The sequence below is a fragment of the Amblyomma mixtum genome, chromosome 10 (genome assembly GCF_055824585.1).
Source record: "Amblyomma mixtum isolate Tamu chromosome 10, ASM5582458v1, whole genome shotgun sequence".
Lineage (NCBI taxonomy): Eukaryota > Metazoa > Arthropoda > Arachnida > Ixodida > Ixodidae > Amblyomma > Amblyomma mixtum.
The window spans coordinates 149049068-149067985 of record NC_143021.1 but is presented as its reverse complement, the minus strand read 5'-3'; the positions used below and the strand labels follow the sequence as shown (position 1 = coordinate 149067985).

The window sequence follows — 18918 nt, the reverse complement described above, 5'->3', positions numbered from 1 at the left end:
GAAGTGATGATGGGATGTGACTGGTGCCATGTAGGGGAGTGTGGAGCGGAGGTGTGGCATGTCACATGTGGGGTAGAGTGGCGCGGGGGGGGGGGGGGGGGGGGGGCATGCCACATGGTGATTGGCAGACTGGATAACGCCATCCACTCCTACACATTTAACCTTTCAGAGGTAACTGCTGCTCCGTTCAGGGGAGCACTATTGCTGACGGATAATCTGCCACATCCGTCGCACTGATCGTCTATACTTCACTTGTCACATAACGCTAAACAGACACGGACACAGGGAGACAAACAGGACGGGGCGTCCCTGTCTGTTTAGCGCTATGTGGCAAGTGAACCGTCACCAACTCGCCCAAGTTTCCATTTTGCCTATACTTCCTTTTGTTTTTGCCGCAGTTCAATTCAATAAACCATCTATTTAAAAAAAAAACAGCGTGGTTTAGAGCTTACCCTGCCTCAGCTGCATATTTATGTTTGCCACTGATATTACTTCTCTTTATCATGGTTTTACGTTAGGGCGCACCACACTTACCTTCACTGACAGAGTCCTTAAGGTATGTCAGGTAAGCCGAAACTTCTGTGGATTGCTCGCAGTCAAGGCCACAGAAGCAGCTGGAAGGGCCATGGTAAAGCTTCAGTGCGGTTCCATTGGAGGCGAATGTGAAGTCGGCTTCAATAGCGTTCACACCTTGTTCCATGTAGGCATCCACATCTTTCAAGCTGTTCGCCATGTGTCCAAACACGAACAGCGGCCGGGGTTGTTTCGATGCAGCGACCTGCACAGCGCAAAACGGAAACGGCTACATGGTTGTGGTTATCCTGGTTATTGCAGGCAATATAATTCAAGAAAAAAATATTCACTGGTGATAGTATGATGTGATGCGGCAAATCTGCGGTAGGAGTATTGGTTGTGCGCTTCGCTTTTCTAACTGTTGCGGTCCCATTACACTTTTGAATATGATTTCGCCCCCACTCTCTCCCTCCTGTGCTCTATGGAATTCGGTAATGTGGTGGCGGGTGGCAAGAATTTTCTTCGTAAGAGGACGAAAGCAATGGGAGTAAGTTGATCTAAAAAAAGATTGATACTTCATTTCAACGTCAATTCTGAGAGCTTAGCGCCGTGCGGGACATAGTTGTTTGTCTGGGGAAGTGAAATGTGCCCTATCCAATGGTTTTTTTTATTTTGCGGAACTTTATTTTCTTTCCACATTGGTCCATGTCAGCAGATTGGTGTTATGTTGTGATCTCGGCACCGAACGTATCTTAACCAACTGTTGCTCCGGAATGGCTAAGTGAAGCCGTTTTACTCATGGCAGTGCCTGCCGAAAACAAAACCTTTTTGAGAAAACACAATAGAACTTTAAGCTTTTCTTGTTTATATCACTTTATTCCTGCTTTCCTGGTACGTTAATCATATAAAGTTAACATGCTTAGTTAGAGGATATCTGATAATATAGTAGCCCTATGGAAAGCACGGCTAGCTCCGGGCATTCTCATTCATCAAGACGGAGCTGTAGTGCTCTCTCTAGTCGCATTTTAGAGCCACTATTTAAATAATTTTCTTCCGTTCTACGCAGTTCACAGCAAGAATGCATAGTGTCCTACATTACCCGTTTCTTTTGAAGCCTTTGAACTGGAACAAAAAAGCCGGCGCTATGGCTCAGTGGTTATGGTGCTCGGCTGCTGACCCCAAAGACATGGTTCGATCCCTTTCGCGGTGGTTGAATTTCTTTGGAGGATAAAATTCTAAAGACCCGCGCCTTGTACTATGTCAGTGAACGTTAAAGAACCCCAGGTGGTCGAAATTTTTGGAGCCCTTCACTATGGCGTCCCTCATAGCCTGAGTCGCTTTGGGACGTTAAACCCCATAAACCAAACCATAAACCTGAACTGGAAAAAAACTCCAAGGTATTTTCAGTAGGAAGTGCTCCTATTGCGTCTACGTGAGCCCCTTTGCACTTCACCGCTCGCACTACCATTGGTTAGTGAATTGAAATGAAACAGGCTTGAATGCTGCTTCTTACTTTCTCAGATTTGCTTTTCTCCCTGCCCAACCATGCCGGTAAGAAATTCTACGCGGTACTTGTAAGCGCTTGGCTGACAGCGCCACTTTTTCTAGCACCCGCTTTCACATGCAAACGCAGACGCTCGAAAGGATCCACGGCAGATATCCTCCTCTGCAGCGTCCTTCATACCCTGAGTCGTTTCGGGACGATAAACGCCACAATCCCGTTCCCACCTCGAAGCTATTCGTCAAATTCTGTTTTTTGTCCCCCGCCTATATATTAGCTTTGCTTTGGTCCTGTGTAGCTACCGTTTGTGTTTAAGAATTGCTGATTGGTAATAGATTTTTGAGTACCATGAAAGTATTACTTTCATGGTAATACTTTCCAGAAGTTCCTGGACAGTCTGTCGAAGGAGGTGTAACTTCAGCGTGCAGTAGACCGAACAAACGAAGAGGTACCACAGATAAGCTTTCTGTTATTCTTTCCGATGAACAGAGGTGACGTTTGCAGCGAGAAATTAAGCACAGGACGAGCCGTGTGTGAGTGATCATTTTAGGACAACTCCAGCCACTAAACATAGCAGCATGAGCTCCTGCAGGTGAGCAAGAGTTGAAGTACTGAAATATTTGATAAACTTATGATCTGACTTACATTTATGCAGTTTACACTGCGGCGCTCTCAATCCGCGATTTATACTGTTTACAACTAAAATCCGACAAGCGTTCCGGGATGCACTTCATCTTGGAACTTAATGTATATCTGCCAGTTTTCTTGTTATGGCGAGCTGTATTTTTTCATTTGCAAGCAAATCTGGAATTTTCCATAATCGCCTTAAAATTTATAGGAGCAGTGCCTAGGTACGAACGACGGGGCTAATATGACGAATTTGTTCCTATGCGTATGTACATCTATTATACATCTATATAGCGCTTGTCCCTGTCCTTCCTTCTCTGTCTATTTCCCGTCGCAGCGCTGGTGAAGTTGTGAAGAATACATCTATTATTTCTTGCTCATCTATTATCTATAGACATACATCTATTATTCTTTCCGCGCTTCAGCATTGGCTTATAATGTCATAGCCATACTGTGCCTCATTTTTTATGCAACTACTGTGTGTTTTCATTCTTGTGTTCTTACAACTCCCCGTGTGTAATGCCTTTTGCCCTGATTGGCATTTTAAATGACATTAAATGAAATGAATCAAGACTGTAAATATACTAGCAGGGATAAAATAAAACTGTCATCTAGTTGCGCATGAATAAATTAGAAGTTAACCCATAGCTGTAGATGAATTTTTTATAGGTGGACGGCATTTCTGCAATTTCCCAAAGCCTTGAAAGCCCAGATGTACTTTGTCTGAGCTCTTCTAGGACTGTTGTTTTGGAGGACGTTCTTTATCGGAAATTTAAAAAGCAGCTTTGTTGACCCATTAGGAAACACAAAGACGATAATAAGGCAGTGATTGCTCATTGGCATCCACTTAAGCGCAGCAATACGGCTACAAAGTAAAGCTATGCAGCTTTCATAGAAACTTCGCAGTAAAGAAAGGATTGTCACGGTCCGCAGTTTGAACCCAGAACCACCGCTTCACCGAAGCAGTCGTTCTAGAAACTGAGCTGATCGGGACGGCAAGCTTGGAAGGGCGAGAGCGAACTGATAAATAACTCGAAGTGGGAAAGAGAGGGAAGGAGAGAGCGTTTTTGGGCGGGTAGGTCAGACGTTTCAACAAAGGGTACGGCGCACAAACAGACAAGGACTTGTATTGTGAACTCTTGTTATGTTAACCTTTTTGTCCTTGTCTGTGTGCGCGTAGCACCCTTTGTCGAAGTGAGAACAGCACTGGTCCCACCCACCACCTCCTGCACCTCTTCCTCTCAATAAAATATTTTTCTCTCTCTCTCTCATTTGTCCGATGTTTATGAAAATACCCATTGTGAAGTAGACTTGTGCGAAGACAGCAGATAAAACGGTGGTCCCGGGTACGAACCCCGGACCAGGACGAATTTTCTTTAACTACGAAATTTCTGTAGAAGCTGCGGAGGTTTTATGTGTAGCCGTAAGGCTGAGCTCGGGCGGATGTCAATGAGTAATTACTCCCTTATTACAAATCTACTCCACCTTGGCGGATTCCCCTAAAGATTTGACCATCATGTTTCGTCTTCCGTTATTGATCATTCGCTATCTCTCTACCGCATGCTGTCCATCACGGTTAGCTCAGTTGGTAGAGAGACAGCTCCAGTGAAGCGGTGGTCTGGGGTTCAAAGCCCGGACGACGAAAAAGTTTTCATTAAACTACGAAGTTCCTGTCTCAGCTGTATAGCTTTCCTTTGTAGCCTCATTCTACTCCACCTTAGAATGCCCTAAACATTTGAACAACAAAAACGGTTTTCGTTTAGTTTGTACACAGCCCGTAAATTGATCCAAGCAAGCGCATGACGGACAACAAAAATTGCATTGTTATACATAAGAGGTGCAAGACAAAACATCGGTAACCAACTAAGCAGTGATCCTGTGAAGAAGAGTTTTGACTGCAATGCCTTTCAAACGTTCCTTGCATGTACGCACACTTGATGCTAATACTGTAACCTTTGAAATTCTTTCAATAAACAAAATTATCACTGCCTGGAGTTTGATGAAAATATTTAATCATACTTTTGGTTGAAATATGTCTTCCTTAGGTACAACAGCTTTTCTGCTTAAAAAAAGTGTGGCTGCGCATATTGTACTTTGTCATGCATTGGCATGAAGACATAGTCGCTTGTATTGAAATGCAAGTCTGCTATATACTTACGCAGAGTACTGGTAGCACACAAAGCAAGAACGCCTGCAGAGACATTCTCGATCTCAAGTTTTGTTTTTCCACAGCTGTCTTCAAATTCATCTGAAAACAATACTGAAATAAGTAATTGACTGACAATTGTTCATGTAAACAACGACACCTAAGCTAAACAGGACTGCTGCAAGCGCACGAATATCCAATATTTTTCTTGTTGGAAAAAAAAAATTGCCAATGATGGCGGCCCTCGGTAATGCAAAATCTGAGCACTGCTGCTTGGGTATTTGTGGTCGGACGATGGCGGGAATCACTCTGACGCCTCCTTTGAGCGAGCGACCTCAATAAGTTGAACCTCTCGCAATGTGGTCTCCGTGTATTTTACCGATGGCGTTGTCATCGAACCCTGTATGGCGCGCGCTACGATGCGCTATTGGTTGTCTCCACGAGAGCTGTCTTCACGCTACCGCGGCACCCACCTCCTTCGCTTTCCTTCTCGGGTTCTCTTAGCTTTCGCTGTCTTTTATCCTTCGCTGCTCTCCGTGTTCGCTCTGTTTCATCTTTCGCTGCGCTGCTGCGCTCTGCTGTTCCTGCCGACAAGGGCTGCCGCGACGCTACGCTATGAATGGGCGCTTAAGAGCTGCCTTCTAAATGCAAGACAACAGGAATGAAAAAAAAAAAAAGAAACCGTGGAGTTGCCCCTCTTCATGTCAGAGCCAAACCTTCGGGTACTTACATCGCTTCTGAAATTCTATGATTCATGAAAAACAACCACTTTCTTTCCCATCTTGGAAAAAGTTTTTCTTATGCGACGTTCGCTTCACCGGGAAAAAGTGGCCTCCAACATTTTAATAGTAATCTCAAAATCGAGCACAGCCGCAAGATTTTAGATCTGAAAGAAGACGATGGATGTCTGGCGGCTTGGAACTCGCCTCATAACACAGAAAATTGTGGAACGCACGACTCAGAGGCCCCCGAGAAACCCTCCCCTAACCTTTTATGCAGAAGGAAAGAGCACTGTATATGCATATTCATCGGTTTGATATCACTAATCCGTATCATTCTTAAGTGCAGTAGTTGAAATATGGAGGCAAACGTGCATTAACATCCACCAACGCGTGTGGGTGCCTCTGCAAGGTGAAGCAATACAGCCTTCAGGGGAACATCGCATAAAGGAATCATTCTCCGGGTCCGCGTAGAGAACTCGAGGCAACCACCTGTCGGGGTCAATTTCTCTGCCAACTGAGCTGACCAGTTAGCCGGATGAGGCTGCTTTCATCCAAAACTAGAACTCAGAACGTTGAAAAATTCTGAGGTAGTCATATTACTCAATGCTCTTTTGGTGTTAAATCAGGCAGGATAATAAGAAGCCGATCACACTGGACATACGAGGACCGAAATGCTACAGACAACGCCTTGGGGTAATGGACCATTTGTGATTTCGCCGAGGGTATCAAATTTCATGGTGAATTCGAAACCTTATATGAATCTACACGCAACTGATGTTGTGTTGTTCGTTTTTCGCTGTGTTGAGCATTCCGGTGCATAGGCAAGTAATGCCATCATGCGCCAAACTGATGTAATATATACGTGCATTGCAGAAAAGGACCGAAGTAATTTTGCTCCGGTCTTTTGTTTAGCACCGGAAATGTCAACGAGTGCTTTTTCTCTCAGGAGTAACCTTGGGTGCAACTTGATGTCTTCCTGGGAATGCGGGAATGCTTCTTCCTTACAGTTTCGTGCCTAGGGAATGAACATAAAATATGTGTTAGAGGACGCACATCTCCGCTGCGTTCACATGTAGGTTTTTTTTTTGTTTTGTCAGGATTAGGTCCTGTGTGAGGCGTGTTGCCCATTGCAAAGATGTCATCCCATCAGTGAAGTGTTCCATGTGTGTACATGACTTCCATTCTCCTTGCAACGTTTTTATCAACATCAGCTTATTATTTGCGTTATTACTACAAGTAGACTACCATTTGTCCCTCAGTTTAGTGTGTACTCGCTTGGGGAAAGATTAATGGAGAACGGTTATTTTCATAATTTTCTTTTTGGAAGCTTGATCTCCGCACGCGTGCGCGTACAATTCCGGCATTGCTTGGGACCCAGCTGAATTTTACATTTTTCCCTAGTTTTGGGGCCCTTGTTACTGCATGCATTATATTAAAGAGCTCGTGTGTGTCTTTCTTACTGTGCGCTTGTTCCACGCAGTGTTTTGTTATGCAGTACCAACTAGCCGACACCTTGTGCGGTGAATACCAAGCAACGATGATCAAGGATTTCTGGAGTACGACCTCGGCCTAAACCTAGACAACCAGTGTAGATAATAGTCTTCTAGACCTTTCATTTACTATTTTTGCTACAGCTATCAAGACTTAGTATTTACTCACACTGAGAAAGTCGCATTGATTTTGTCCAGTTCCCCTGCATGACCGCACTCACAACGTAATTCAAGTTTTCTAGTCATGTCAGGCGCAGAGACACGATCTCGCAAATGCTATTCACTGCCGGCTTACAGGTGTTCCGAGGCCAGGATTGGGAACAGTTGAGGATAAGTGTTAATGGAGAATACCCAAGTAATCTATGATTCGCGGATGGCATTGCCTTGCTAAATAACTCAGGAGAATAACTGGAAAGCATGATAAATGAATTGGGCAGACAGAGAAGAACTGTCACTTCTCCACTTTCAGCGAGGAGCTGAAAGTGGTAAGGGAAAGTGTCTATTTAGGCCACGTAGTGACCACTGATCCGGAACAAGAGAAGGAAATGACGAGAAGGATAAGAAAGGAATGGAGCGCATATGGCAGGTTTCTTCAGATAATGAATAGCAGTTTACCAATATCCCTTGAGAGAAAAGTATACAACAGCTGCATGTTACTGGTACCAACCTATGGGGCAGAAACATGCATGCAAAGGAAAGGGTTCAGCTTAAATCAACGACAACGCAGCGAGTTATGGAAAGAAAAATTATATGTGTAGCGTTAAGAAACCGGGAGCGGGCAGAGTGGTTCAGGGAACAAACGCGGGTTAATGTTACCCTAGTCAAAATCAAAATCAAGAGGAAGGAATGAGCTTGGGCCGGAGATGTAAATCGAAGGCGGGATAACCGCTGGTCTTTAAAGGTGCACTGAAGAGGAATCTGAACTTGTCTTTTTGCCGCGGGAACTCGATGTACACGTTTCTAGCATTCTTAGAAACTGCGACTTATTGCCCTGTATGGCCGATTTCCCAAATTAAACCGAATTAACGGCCGGCTCCCGCCCTTTTTTTTGAATTCTGCCTCGTACGGTGGGCGGAGTCGACCAACGCGTGGAGTGCCTTTCACCCAGTCCCGTGGCGGCTTGCCGCTCTGCCATCGGCGGAGTAATACGCAGTAGTCCGTAGTAGCAAATAGTCCGCGCGTATTTTTATTTCTGCGGGCTTATTTTGCGGCTATATTATCTGCGAATGAAACTATTTATTCATGGAAACCTAAAAAACAAAATAAAGCGAAAGCAAAGCCTCCACGGAGCTGGCTGAAAGGAACTTCACGCGTTGGTCGACTCCGCCCATCGTACGAGGCAGAATTCAAAAAAAAGGGCGGGAGCCGGACGTTAATTCGATTTAATTAGGGAAATCGGTCATACAGGGCAATAAGTTGCAGTTTCTAAGAATGCTAGGAACGTGTAGATCGAGTTCCCGCGGCAAAAAGACAAGTTCAGAATCCTCTTCAGTGCACCTTTAAGGGCAATGGAGTCGATTCAAAGAGACGGCAAGCGTAGCAGGGGGTGGCAGGAAGTTAGGTGGGCGGATGAGATTAATTAGTTTTCAGGGATTGGGTGGGTGCAGCTGACAAAAGAAGAGGGTTAATTCGAGAACTTGGGAGACCTTTGACCTGCAGTGGGCGTAGTCAGGCTGATGATGAAGTTGGCATGTCAAAGGATTGGCAATGTGGTAAAGGTTATTCGGAAAACATCTGTAAGGCGCTCATAAACTTTGTATCGTTCTACAGCCTTCTTGCCTCAAGCTACGAGCATTGGGCAAGAGTGGCTGTCTAATGTAGGTTAGGCTGCACACCGCCGTAGCGGGTCACAAGGCCGCCGAACAGCCTGGCTCTAGAAGCGACTGTTCTGAGCCTTCAGGGTCATTCCCGAAAATTCAACTGCGTCCTTGGCGGCCTTCAGTCTCTTGAAGTGTTCGTCATAGCTCATCGCGAAGACTACACAGTTGCCTGGATTTACAAGACAGATTTGTCACTTGATGGCTACTAGAACGTTTTTCATTACAAGCTGAAGCGTTGCCGGTCCAGTGCGGAGCATAAATGGCATGACTTTCAGCTCGAGTAACTCTTCAGGCGTAATGAAGTGCTTCTTTCCGCGTCTCTCTCGACGACTTCCGTCAGCCAGTATCCGCTTGTAAGGTCCATCAACGAGAAGAAACTGGCGTGGCAGAGCCGCTCGTATCATCAATTCTCTGCATTGGCAGAGCCTCTTTCTTTATGCTGTTAAGTCTGCGCTAATCGAGGAAAAACCGTTGGCTTCCTTCTTTCTTTCTGGCAGGAAAGAATGGCGTTGCCAAATGTAATCTTTTAAGGATAAACCACATCATCGTGAAGTATTTCTTCTAGTTGATCTCGGGTGATATAAGGTTTTAGAGGCGTCACGCGATAGGGCCTTTGGCGGAGAGGTCAAGCCACTGGTTGGATGGCGTTCGTGTGTTCTTTCAAGAGGATGACGAGGAGGGCCTTTCACACAGAGTTCCTGTAGCGCTGAAACACACTTAGGATCTGACTTTTCTGTACCATGTTTGCGCTCGGCTGATGTCGGATGTAGGCGCTTGGACTTCTGAGCTGAAGCCTTTTTCACATGCATCGGAAAGGGCCAACGGATACAGTCTGCCGCTGATATTGCCGAGAAATGCAATCGTAGACACTGTGCTAAGGAGGGTGTATTGTTCGCCAAAGTTTATTGTAGAATCTTTGCATTTCCAGAAGTGGGCATTGCCCTATTCGATGCCGATTCCTTGGTCTAGAAGCTACTCCGTATTGAATTCGATGGTGGCTTCGACCTTCGCGGCATCCCTGATACCTACGATGGCTATGACGCTTGAACACTGCGGGAAGCTTACTTCTTCATCCCAGAGACATAGGTCATGATATGGCATGGTTAACATAGAAGGGATCGCTTATGTTCGTGGAAAGCTTCATGGGCTTCAATGGAATGTCGATGACCACGTGGTGATAACCCAGGTAGTGCATTGCCCAAGATTACGGCGCAGGAACATTACTACAGGTGCATGAAAATCACAGGATAGGTATGCCAAGTAAGATAAACTCGTACTGTGTATCGTCCAAATGGTGCAGTCAGTTGGCCTCCAAAAATGCGAATTCGCAGGCCGTTACAACTCGTCGTTGGTTTGTTAATCTGAGCTGGAAACGGTCCACTCCTCCGACTCTTTATCACAGTCAGCGTCCTACCGACAACAACACTTCAAGCTTGGTAGTTCGTACCGCCGTATTGAACGGAGGCATTGGCGTATTCCGTGGTCGTAGATGAGGAACACGCTCCTCCACCAGGTTTCGCGGTGTCACCATCATCATCAACCTGACTACGCCGACTGCAGGGAAAATGACTCTCCCATGGCTCTCCAATTAACCCTGCACTTTGCCAGCTACGGCCACCGTATTCCAGGAAACTTCTTAATCTCGCCCGCCCGCGTGACTTTCTGCCACCCTCTGCTATACGCTTGCCTTCTCTTGGAATAAACTCCGTTATCCTAAAGGTTCAGCGGTTATCTCGCCTTCGCGTTACATGCCCTGCCCGAGTGTATTAAATTCCCTTCATCGTTTAGCGACGGCGTACTGGCAAGCAGGCAGGAAGCAGCTGAGTGGAAAAAGAAAATTCAAGGGTTAATTTGCGCACAAAACATTGGAGGGCACGCTTAAGCTCTTCCTTAAGGCTAAGACGCGATAGCGTAATGGGTAGTTCTCATAGATACAGGTGATTCTATACTTAACATTCAGAGATTCCTCGGAGCTCTTATACCCCTTCTGGAGCAACGGTGCTCTACTTACGCGTTGCGCCACTACCCCGCGATGGCTAATTTTTCCAGCGGATGTCCTTGGGCGGCCCAGGTTGCTCTTCCCGAGCGACCAACGGTTAATTTAACTGGCACCTGCCTCTGTGGGCAGTTTTCTCACCATTCAGTGGGCAGGTTGTGAAGATGCCACAAGGTAATGTGACACGAGGAAACCCCCTGCCTCCTCGGTTGCTTTCTGGGGACCACCTGGCATAGACATGCGCATGATTTTCACTCACAAGCAATACTCCTACAACGCCGATACCTGACTGTCCTGCCTGCGAACGAAGCCTTTAGCACTATCGTGAAAAAAGGAAAATTCGGTGCTATCGATATCGTCCTTTGGGCTTGGCGAGTGTCGAGGAACCGAAACGGCAAACATTGCAACCTTTGGGGTATTGACACGTGGGGGACGGTTTTTTTGGCCATGTTCTTTTTGTTTTGCGAACAATCATTCGCAATCTGAATAGCTCGAAACTGTCAAAAATGTTCATCTAAAAATTCTGGCTGTTCGTCGATGTTGGCTGTTGTACATGGGGTGGTCGGAAACGAAATTAGGAACGAAGAGAAGCTGGCTAGTAGTTTACGAGCTTGTTCCCACTTTCATTTCGGTGTTTTTGAATTGTTTCTGTATAACATATAGGTTTGGCACTGAGGTTTGCCAGGATTGAGGCAAATATGTTCAGTTTCTCTCTCGCTTTTTTTTAAATATAGAAAGGACCCGACAATTTCATCTGGATTTATTTTGTTCTAATTTTGCTTCGCCACATTCTTGTGTATAAAATAATTTATGATTTTGTCGTACCACTCCTAAGGACTGAAAAATAAAGGTACAAAAATTCAATAACTTTGACGACATTAAGACTATCATCAAATATTTTTTAAAAGTTGCTTGTTCTCAAAACTGTGGCCAATCAGCTACTTGTAGCTTTGAACGGCGAAGTTTGCTTTGCATTAGTGACAGCAATCATGACAAGCTTGTTATCAATGGAACTCGATTGCTACCATTGGCGTTGTCCGAAACAGCAAATTTAATGTCAGTAAAAGACAAGCGGGACAAAAACACACATTCATGCAGGTGATATATCAGGAGGTCAGAGAGTGGTCCGTGTAATGAGCAGGCAGACATTCTTTGTATGTATAATATATTATAGAAATCAGACTCTTTTGCCAGGTTCTCATTACGTTAGAAAGGAGGAATGCGAATTCAAATCCCCGACAAACAATTATGGCATTGGTAACTGTTTAAAAAGAGCTTTTAAGCAAGGAAAATTTACCTTTAGTGCTGAACTTCACAACGCTGTTTAACATACACGCTTTCCTTGCCTCGAATGAGCACCCTCTGCTGTCCTAAACTCACGGAAGCAATAAAGAGAGCCATCTAATTTACGAATCAAATTTGCCTGCTCTTTGGGTTAGGAGGCATTACGGAAGAGGAGGCGCCGCTTGTAAGCGTCTGGAGTAGAGAAAATGCGCCTAAATATATTTATCTAAACAAAAAATGCAAGTAGGCATACATAGCTTTTTGCTGGGCTTATGTATGCGTACGTATGTGTTTTCATTTTGCATTTCACGTGCATGTTTCAAGCCTCTAGATGTATTGGTAGTCAAAGGTAGCTCGTCAGGCATTCTGCAATGCCGCTCGTCTACAATGCCGCGGCAGCAGCGTAGTTGCTCCCTAACACTATGAACTCGGCGACCCCTCTGCCTCCGTAGACAACTCACGGCGCAAGCGCAGAGCGATCTGTTCAGCAGGTAATTTTGCGTACTGGTCAACGAGGGGAGCAAGAGAGCATGGAGGTAACTTGTGTCTATGTCCAGGAAATGGCGCCCTAGTGGAGACTTCCCTAAGCGCTCCTGAGGCGCATTTGAAGAGTGACCGAAGGAAGATTAGCCGCTTCTAAATCATTCTCACTGATGTAAGGAGTGTTCTAAAATTTTTCCCTTGGATGCGCATCGAGATATTTACTACTGTATGTGGACTTCTTCCAATGAACAATTGCTTAACCCACTGCATATTTAGTCGGAAGTCTTATTTTGGGAGTGGGCGCACCACTCTGTACGTCCGTAGCAACCCCTCCAGAAAGCCTAAATGCTTGCTCACGGTGAGAAGCAATGACTTTATTATTCTAAATATTTTTGTGCCGTGTTGCTGATTTGATCTCTTTCAAAGTTAAAGCGAGTAAAGAAGATGAACTCTGATATCGCTTAGATCTCTGTGGTTCTTGACAAGTCCGCAACAGTTGCAGTACATTGCGAGCGCCATGTTTGATTACATTTAGAGGTGTAGTTAAAATTTAGGTTTTTCTTTGCCTTTTGCTGGTTTTATTTACAGGTTTTATTCTTTGCTCCCTCAAGCAAGGTGTTCCGCTGTTGTTTCGCGGGTGAGCTGTGAGCACGTACTGTATGCTGTGCTCTCGTTCCGTACGCTCACTCGAGCCTCTGGTGGTTCTCTAGTAGCAAGTTTACCTCGATGGGACGGCTGGGAATAGTTGCGGTCTGCCGACTCCAGGGTTGGTGGGCTCTTTTTCCGCAGTGCGGGGATATCCGCAGCGTCTACCGGGGCCGTGTTCTGCAATGGTTGAGCCTTTGCATCTGCAGTGGCTGGATACCGTTGCGATGCTGCGCCCTTACGCACCACATTACCAAAATATGGTTTTACGGTGAACAACTGTATGTCTTGCGTGATTGGGAGTCGCCGTCGTTCTTCTTTGAAAATGATAATTTTTTTTTGTCGTAATGGTTATGACCTTGTTCCCTCGCTTGCAGCTTGGACATGGCGTGTAGTAAGCACAGTGGTCTCCTTCACGGTCTGCGCAGCGTGGCACAGCGTTGAAGTCGCCCAGTAGACGAACATTGGAGGAGTATTAGGCACAAATATGGCGGCCGCGACAACTCAATCGGCAATGACCAAATTGTTGGCTCTTGAGGCATAGAGCGGGAGCCATAAAATGTATCAGTTCGTCGGAAGTATTGATAAACGCCCAGCATGAAGCCCAACAAGGATAGGTTACAAAATATTCCATGAAAATTCTGTGCCGGTCAGCTGTACAACACCAATATGGCTAGAGAGGGACAGCTCTGGGTAGTTACTTCAAACAAGGTGGACACTAGCCATCAAGATGGGAGAAAAACAGAAGATATGAAAGCGATGGATAGAGGGGAGGATGGAAAATGGCGACCGCCAATTTCCCCTGAAGGGGTAAGCCCGGAGGCGTTGTATAATAGAAGCGAAAATGAAAGTGGCGAGGGGCCTGAAATGTTGAAGCGCGTGGCGTTGCTTCAAAAGCCAAACGATAGGCAGGGCAAGACGTGGATGGGTCAAGTCTACATACGATCTGCAAACCATGCGGTCGCAACTCACCAGCATCTGCATTTTCCAGATGCATTGTGGGTTACACGTGAGTAAGGAACCTGAGATCACTCCGAAAGTAGTATATGAATGGCCTACAGCAGAGGTGCTCGACTGGCGTACTAAACTTCACAGCTGTTGAAAAAACACCGCACGGTTTTTTTCAAGTAAATGTTTTCTTTAAAAATTGTGCTCGACACCATTCCGCGCTAACATCATCGCCTGAACCGCCACCGCTACGCAGTCAATATGTTCAGTGCGTAGACAATTTATGAATGTTAGAAGCTTGTGAGAGTGAGCAGGATTCTGGTTCGATTCTTGCTGTGTCCTAGTCGTTAGGTACCTTGAATACGTACATCAAGTATAAAATCCCAGATCTTTCGCTCTCACGACAAGGTAGCTATCTTAAATAAGAGTGCTATATATTTGCTCGTAAATACCGCCTTTCTACGTGTAGAATAGAATTATACTTAAATTGCATAGTTTCGTTTGCTGATATGCTTTTATGCTTATAGGGATGATATGCTCTATAGGTCCTAAGTAAAGAGCCACGTATATATTGTTTGAACAAAAATTGTTTCCCTAGTTAGTTTAAGAATCAAGAAGCTGCATTGCGATGGGTGGCAAGAATGGCACAGGAACACTTAAGAGAGTGAAAAGCTTCAGAGTCGGTTTCAATTACTTCTTTTCAACATTTTCCCTTTCGTTCAGCTGTTATTTCACTTTTTTTTTATTGACAGCTTTGGTGTAACGAGTACGGATTGCAGTGCCACCCGCCAACTATTCCTGACGCAGATTCACTAGTAGCAAAAATTGCTTCGCTTCTTTGTGATAGGTGGACGATCAAGTTATTTGCAGAAAAAATGTTTTCCGAAGCAACAACATGGCACGTGAGAGCGTTGTTTATAATGATTTGGCATTTACACTGCCGCTACAAAGTGTGACCATGTTCGTGCGTTACTGAAATCTCTATGATTCATCTTTTGCGCGATATAGTGCGCAGTCAAACACACGTTCTTTGCCTACCGGGCACCGCCTTCTTTACGTTCTATACATAACCGATAGCTTCATTCATTAAAGTATTCATTCATGCACCACACACTGTCGAGCCCACAATTGTCTTGTTTTTTTGGCGTCTCGTGCAACAATTTCGTGCCAGAGAAGGCTTCTTCAGAAATCCACGCAATGTTGCCGACATCAGAGATGAAATGAAACGTGTAATCGCTCGGAGAACCACTGCGGCGGTAAACGTATAGTCCGTTAGGCTACTAAGCCGGGGGACTCGGGTTTCAAACGAGACGTCATAACGAATTTGCCTCAGTTCTTTGCGCTGTCAGAGCGCGGTAAAACTCTTAAACCGATCCCAAATGCACCAGGCACATCCGCAACTTCAACTATTTCTGTCTTTCTCCTCTCAGTCCGTCTGCCAGTACTTTCAAAATGGCGTAGTTCGAGTCGGTGTCTACCCAGAAGTGAGGCAATTATGGCACCCCTTCCTTTCTCAGAACCAATTCTCATCGTAATCACTTCGAATACAAAAAAAATACATATTTGTTCATTTCTAGCAAACAAAGCATCTTAATCAGCATTAGCTCCTTTATTGCTTCAAAGACAATTTCCGTCTAGAGCAAATCAGAAGCGAACCTACCAAACTTCTGTGTTGGCAGTTTTTGCATTCAAGGTAAATAGAAATATTAGTGGGGCCTAAGTTTTAGCATTCGTCAATTGTGGACCACGTCTACTTATTACAACCAGAGTAGATGATCTCTATCCATCGTGCGCCAGGCCTAATCACTTTTAACTGTCCTATCAGCGGAAGGTAGTGCGAAAGGTAGCTGACCAGAAGGTATTATGGAAGTAAAAAAGAAGTAAGTCTTGAAGCGCAGACCGCATTGCTACAAATTATCTGGATGTTTTCTTTGTGCTAATTTTCTGCGCAAAAAAGCAGAAACGCTGCTCAGGAAGTCACTATCAGCCCAGAGGCCCCCACAGTAAACTGAGACAAGCCTTAGCTTTAAAAATTTAAATGAATCCCAATGACGTGACTGCTTTAATAAATTTACGCAACGGTAAATAACGGCTGTTTCTCGACCCCCCCCCCCCCCCCCCCCCCCCCCCCTGACAATCTCTTGATTTCCTGAGGCGCATAAAACTGACGTACATACCCACGGTGAGTGGATGTGTAAGCCACGACATAGCAGTTCAAATTACACCTGTGCTGATGTTATTGAAATGCCATTATTTACAGCATAACTGTCGCAAATAAGCCTACACCAGAAAATAATCTAGTTTTAAGATGTCTGGCTTCAATTCTGGCAACCTCGTCTGCACAGCTATTCGTGATTGTATTATGTACAAGTAGCATTGCGAAACCCGTATTAAACTTAATTTTAGGCATGCAGCGATAGTGTGTCTAAATTTTGCATAGCGGCAAAAATTATACATATATTTTTCCAGTAGTTGTACGCTGAAAGTTTGGTTTATGCTTTAATTTATGGAAGTTTTACGTCCCGAAGCGACTCAGGTTATAAGAGACGCCGTACTGAAGAGCTCAGGGTATTTCCGACCATCTGGGGTTCATTAACGTGCACTGTCGTCGCACTGTACCAGGACCTCCGGAATTTCATCTACATGCAAATGCGACCGCCGTGGATTTAAACCGCTTCTTTCGGGGGAACAGCCGAGCACCATAATCACTACGGCAGCCGGCGGCGCACGCTGAATGTTTATCACAGGACATCCGTCATAGAATCTAAGTAAACAGGATACAGAATTAATTAAACTCGAACAGCCAAAATGTCGCAGGCAGAGTCTGTAAGCATCTGCCACGTGGCAGACTTCCGTCTAGAGCGCAGTACGCCAGGACGCTTTCACCTTGCTCTGTTTGCGGAGTCTACAGATAACAGCGTCATCCAAGCGAGAAAGAATGGCTTGCAATTTGAACAAAGGCTCAGAGATCACACGGGAATGACGCAGTCCATTTGACCATCGCCATCACGGGATTTGGAAGTCCGACCAAAAGAGAAATACTGGCACTGACGATAGCTTACTGGGAAAAGAAGTCAAGTGAAAGAGAGCTAAAAGCAGTTGGCGCAGGCGTTCGTAACGCTGGGTATTGCACGCATTCCTCTGAAGCGGGCCAAATTTCATCATCGTTTATAACTGATTCCAAGACTTGTGATCTTCCAAGTAGTCATGGCTCCCCGAACAACAAAAAAGTAGCTGCGTGCAGCCCTCACCTTTTAGTTCCTCATCAGAAAGGCCACGGATGCCGTCCCTAGTGGCTTTAGGCTGTCACCTTTATAGCGTAACGGTTGCGGTCTTGTTCACAGTATTCTAAACGCTGGCTTCGATGATGTACGGTGTGGGCATGAAGGAGGCTCACAATCAGAGCGTTGCTAAAACGGAGTCTGTCCGAGAGGTTTTGCAGAGAGCGTACGGAGCGCCACTAAAGCATTTGAACATGTAATCGCACCATGGTATGCAACACCAAGAAGTAAAAAAAGAAGAGACATCCTGGTGCGCGGATTTTTCTGGTTTTATGTGTGCGACAAACATTGCTGTATTTTTTCCCTGCTGTCGCGAACAGCACTGGAGCGAAAAGACTGCGGCTGAGCAATGGGATATTTCCGGGAAAGACTATTTGTATTTTACGTTGCCGCTCGCAGAGGTATGAGCGCATGATAGGACTGGCTCGCAAGCTGTTTAACGAGCGCTCAAACCAGGATGCTACGACCGCGCTTCGATGCAGGCGTAGCGCAAACGGCGCACATGCGCTGTGCGATATGAGCGAGCGCGTTTCGATGGACGCAAAAGCAAAGGCTCTCGTTTGCTCTGCGATATCAATGCACAATAAAGATACTCCGGTGGTCGAAAATATTCAACAGCCTTAATTCCACTAGGGTAGCTTCTTTCTTTCTTTCTTTCTTTCTTTCTTTCTTTCTTTATTTCTTTCTTTCTTTCTTTCTTTCTTCCTTTCTTTCTTTCTTTCTTTCTTTCTTTCTTTCTTTCTTTCTTTCTTCCTTTCTTTCTTTCTTTCTTTCTTTCTTTCTTTCTTTCCTCCTTTTTTCTTTTTTTTCTTTTTTTCTTTCCTTCTTTCTTTCTTTCTTTCTTTCTTTGTTTCTCTCTCTCTTCCTTTCCTTCTCTCTCTCTCTCTCTCTCTCTCTCTCTTTCTTTCTTTAGTTATTTATTTCTTTCTTTCTTTCCTTCTTTCTTTCCTTCTTTCTTTCCTTCTTTCTTCCTTCCTTTCTTCCTTTCTTTCTTTTTTCCTTCTTTCTTCCTTTCTTCTTTCTTTCTTTCTTTCTTCCTTTACTTCTTTCTTCCTCTATTTCTTTCTTTTTTTCTTTCTTTCTTTCCTTCTTCCTTTCTTTCTTTCCTTCTTCCTTTCTTTCTTCCTTTCTTTCTTTCTTTCGTTCTTCCTTTCCTTCTTTCTTTCTTTCTTTCCTTCTTTCTTCCTTTCTTTTTTTTTCTTTCTTTCTTTCCTTCTTTCTTTCTCCCTTTCTCTCTTTCCTTCTTTCTTTCTCCCTTCCTTTCTTTCTTTCTTTCTTTCTTCCTTTCTTTCCTTCTTTCTTCCTTTCTTTCTTTCTTTTTCTTTCTTTGTTCCCTTCTTTCTTTCTTTCTTCCTTTCTTCCTTTCTTTCTTTCTTTCTTTCTTTCTTTCCTTCTTTCTTTCTTTCCTTCTTTCTTCCTTTCTTTCTTTCTTTTTTCCTTCTTTCTTTCCTTCTTTCTCTCT

The 18918-nt window shown here is 44.7% G+C and overlaps 1 protein-coding gene across 2 annotated transcripts in view; it reads right to left on the bottom strand.

Annotated features, from left to right (window-relative positions):
* The window catches only part of LOC149327275 (dermonecrotic toxin SPH-like), a 60579-nt gene extending 42904 nt beyond the window's left edge, over positions 1-17675 (bottom strand). Inside the window, exons 1-3 of one of the 2 annotated variants that reach the window (XM_089565031.1) lie at positions 17427-17675; positions 4800-4889; positions 535-778 (exon numbers count right to left, since the gene is read on the bottom strand). In XM_089565031.1, coding sequence (XP_089421157.1) covers positions 535-778; positions 4800-4889 — 334 coding nt within the window. In that variant the 5' untranslated portion in view covers positions 17427-17675. The remainder of the gene's footprint in view (positions 1-534; positions 779-4799; positions 4890-17426) is intronic. The other variant, XM_089565030.1, reaches the window with a different exon arrangement.
* Between the last annotated feature and the right edge of the window lie 1243 nt (positions 17676-18918).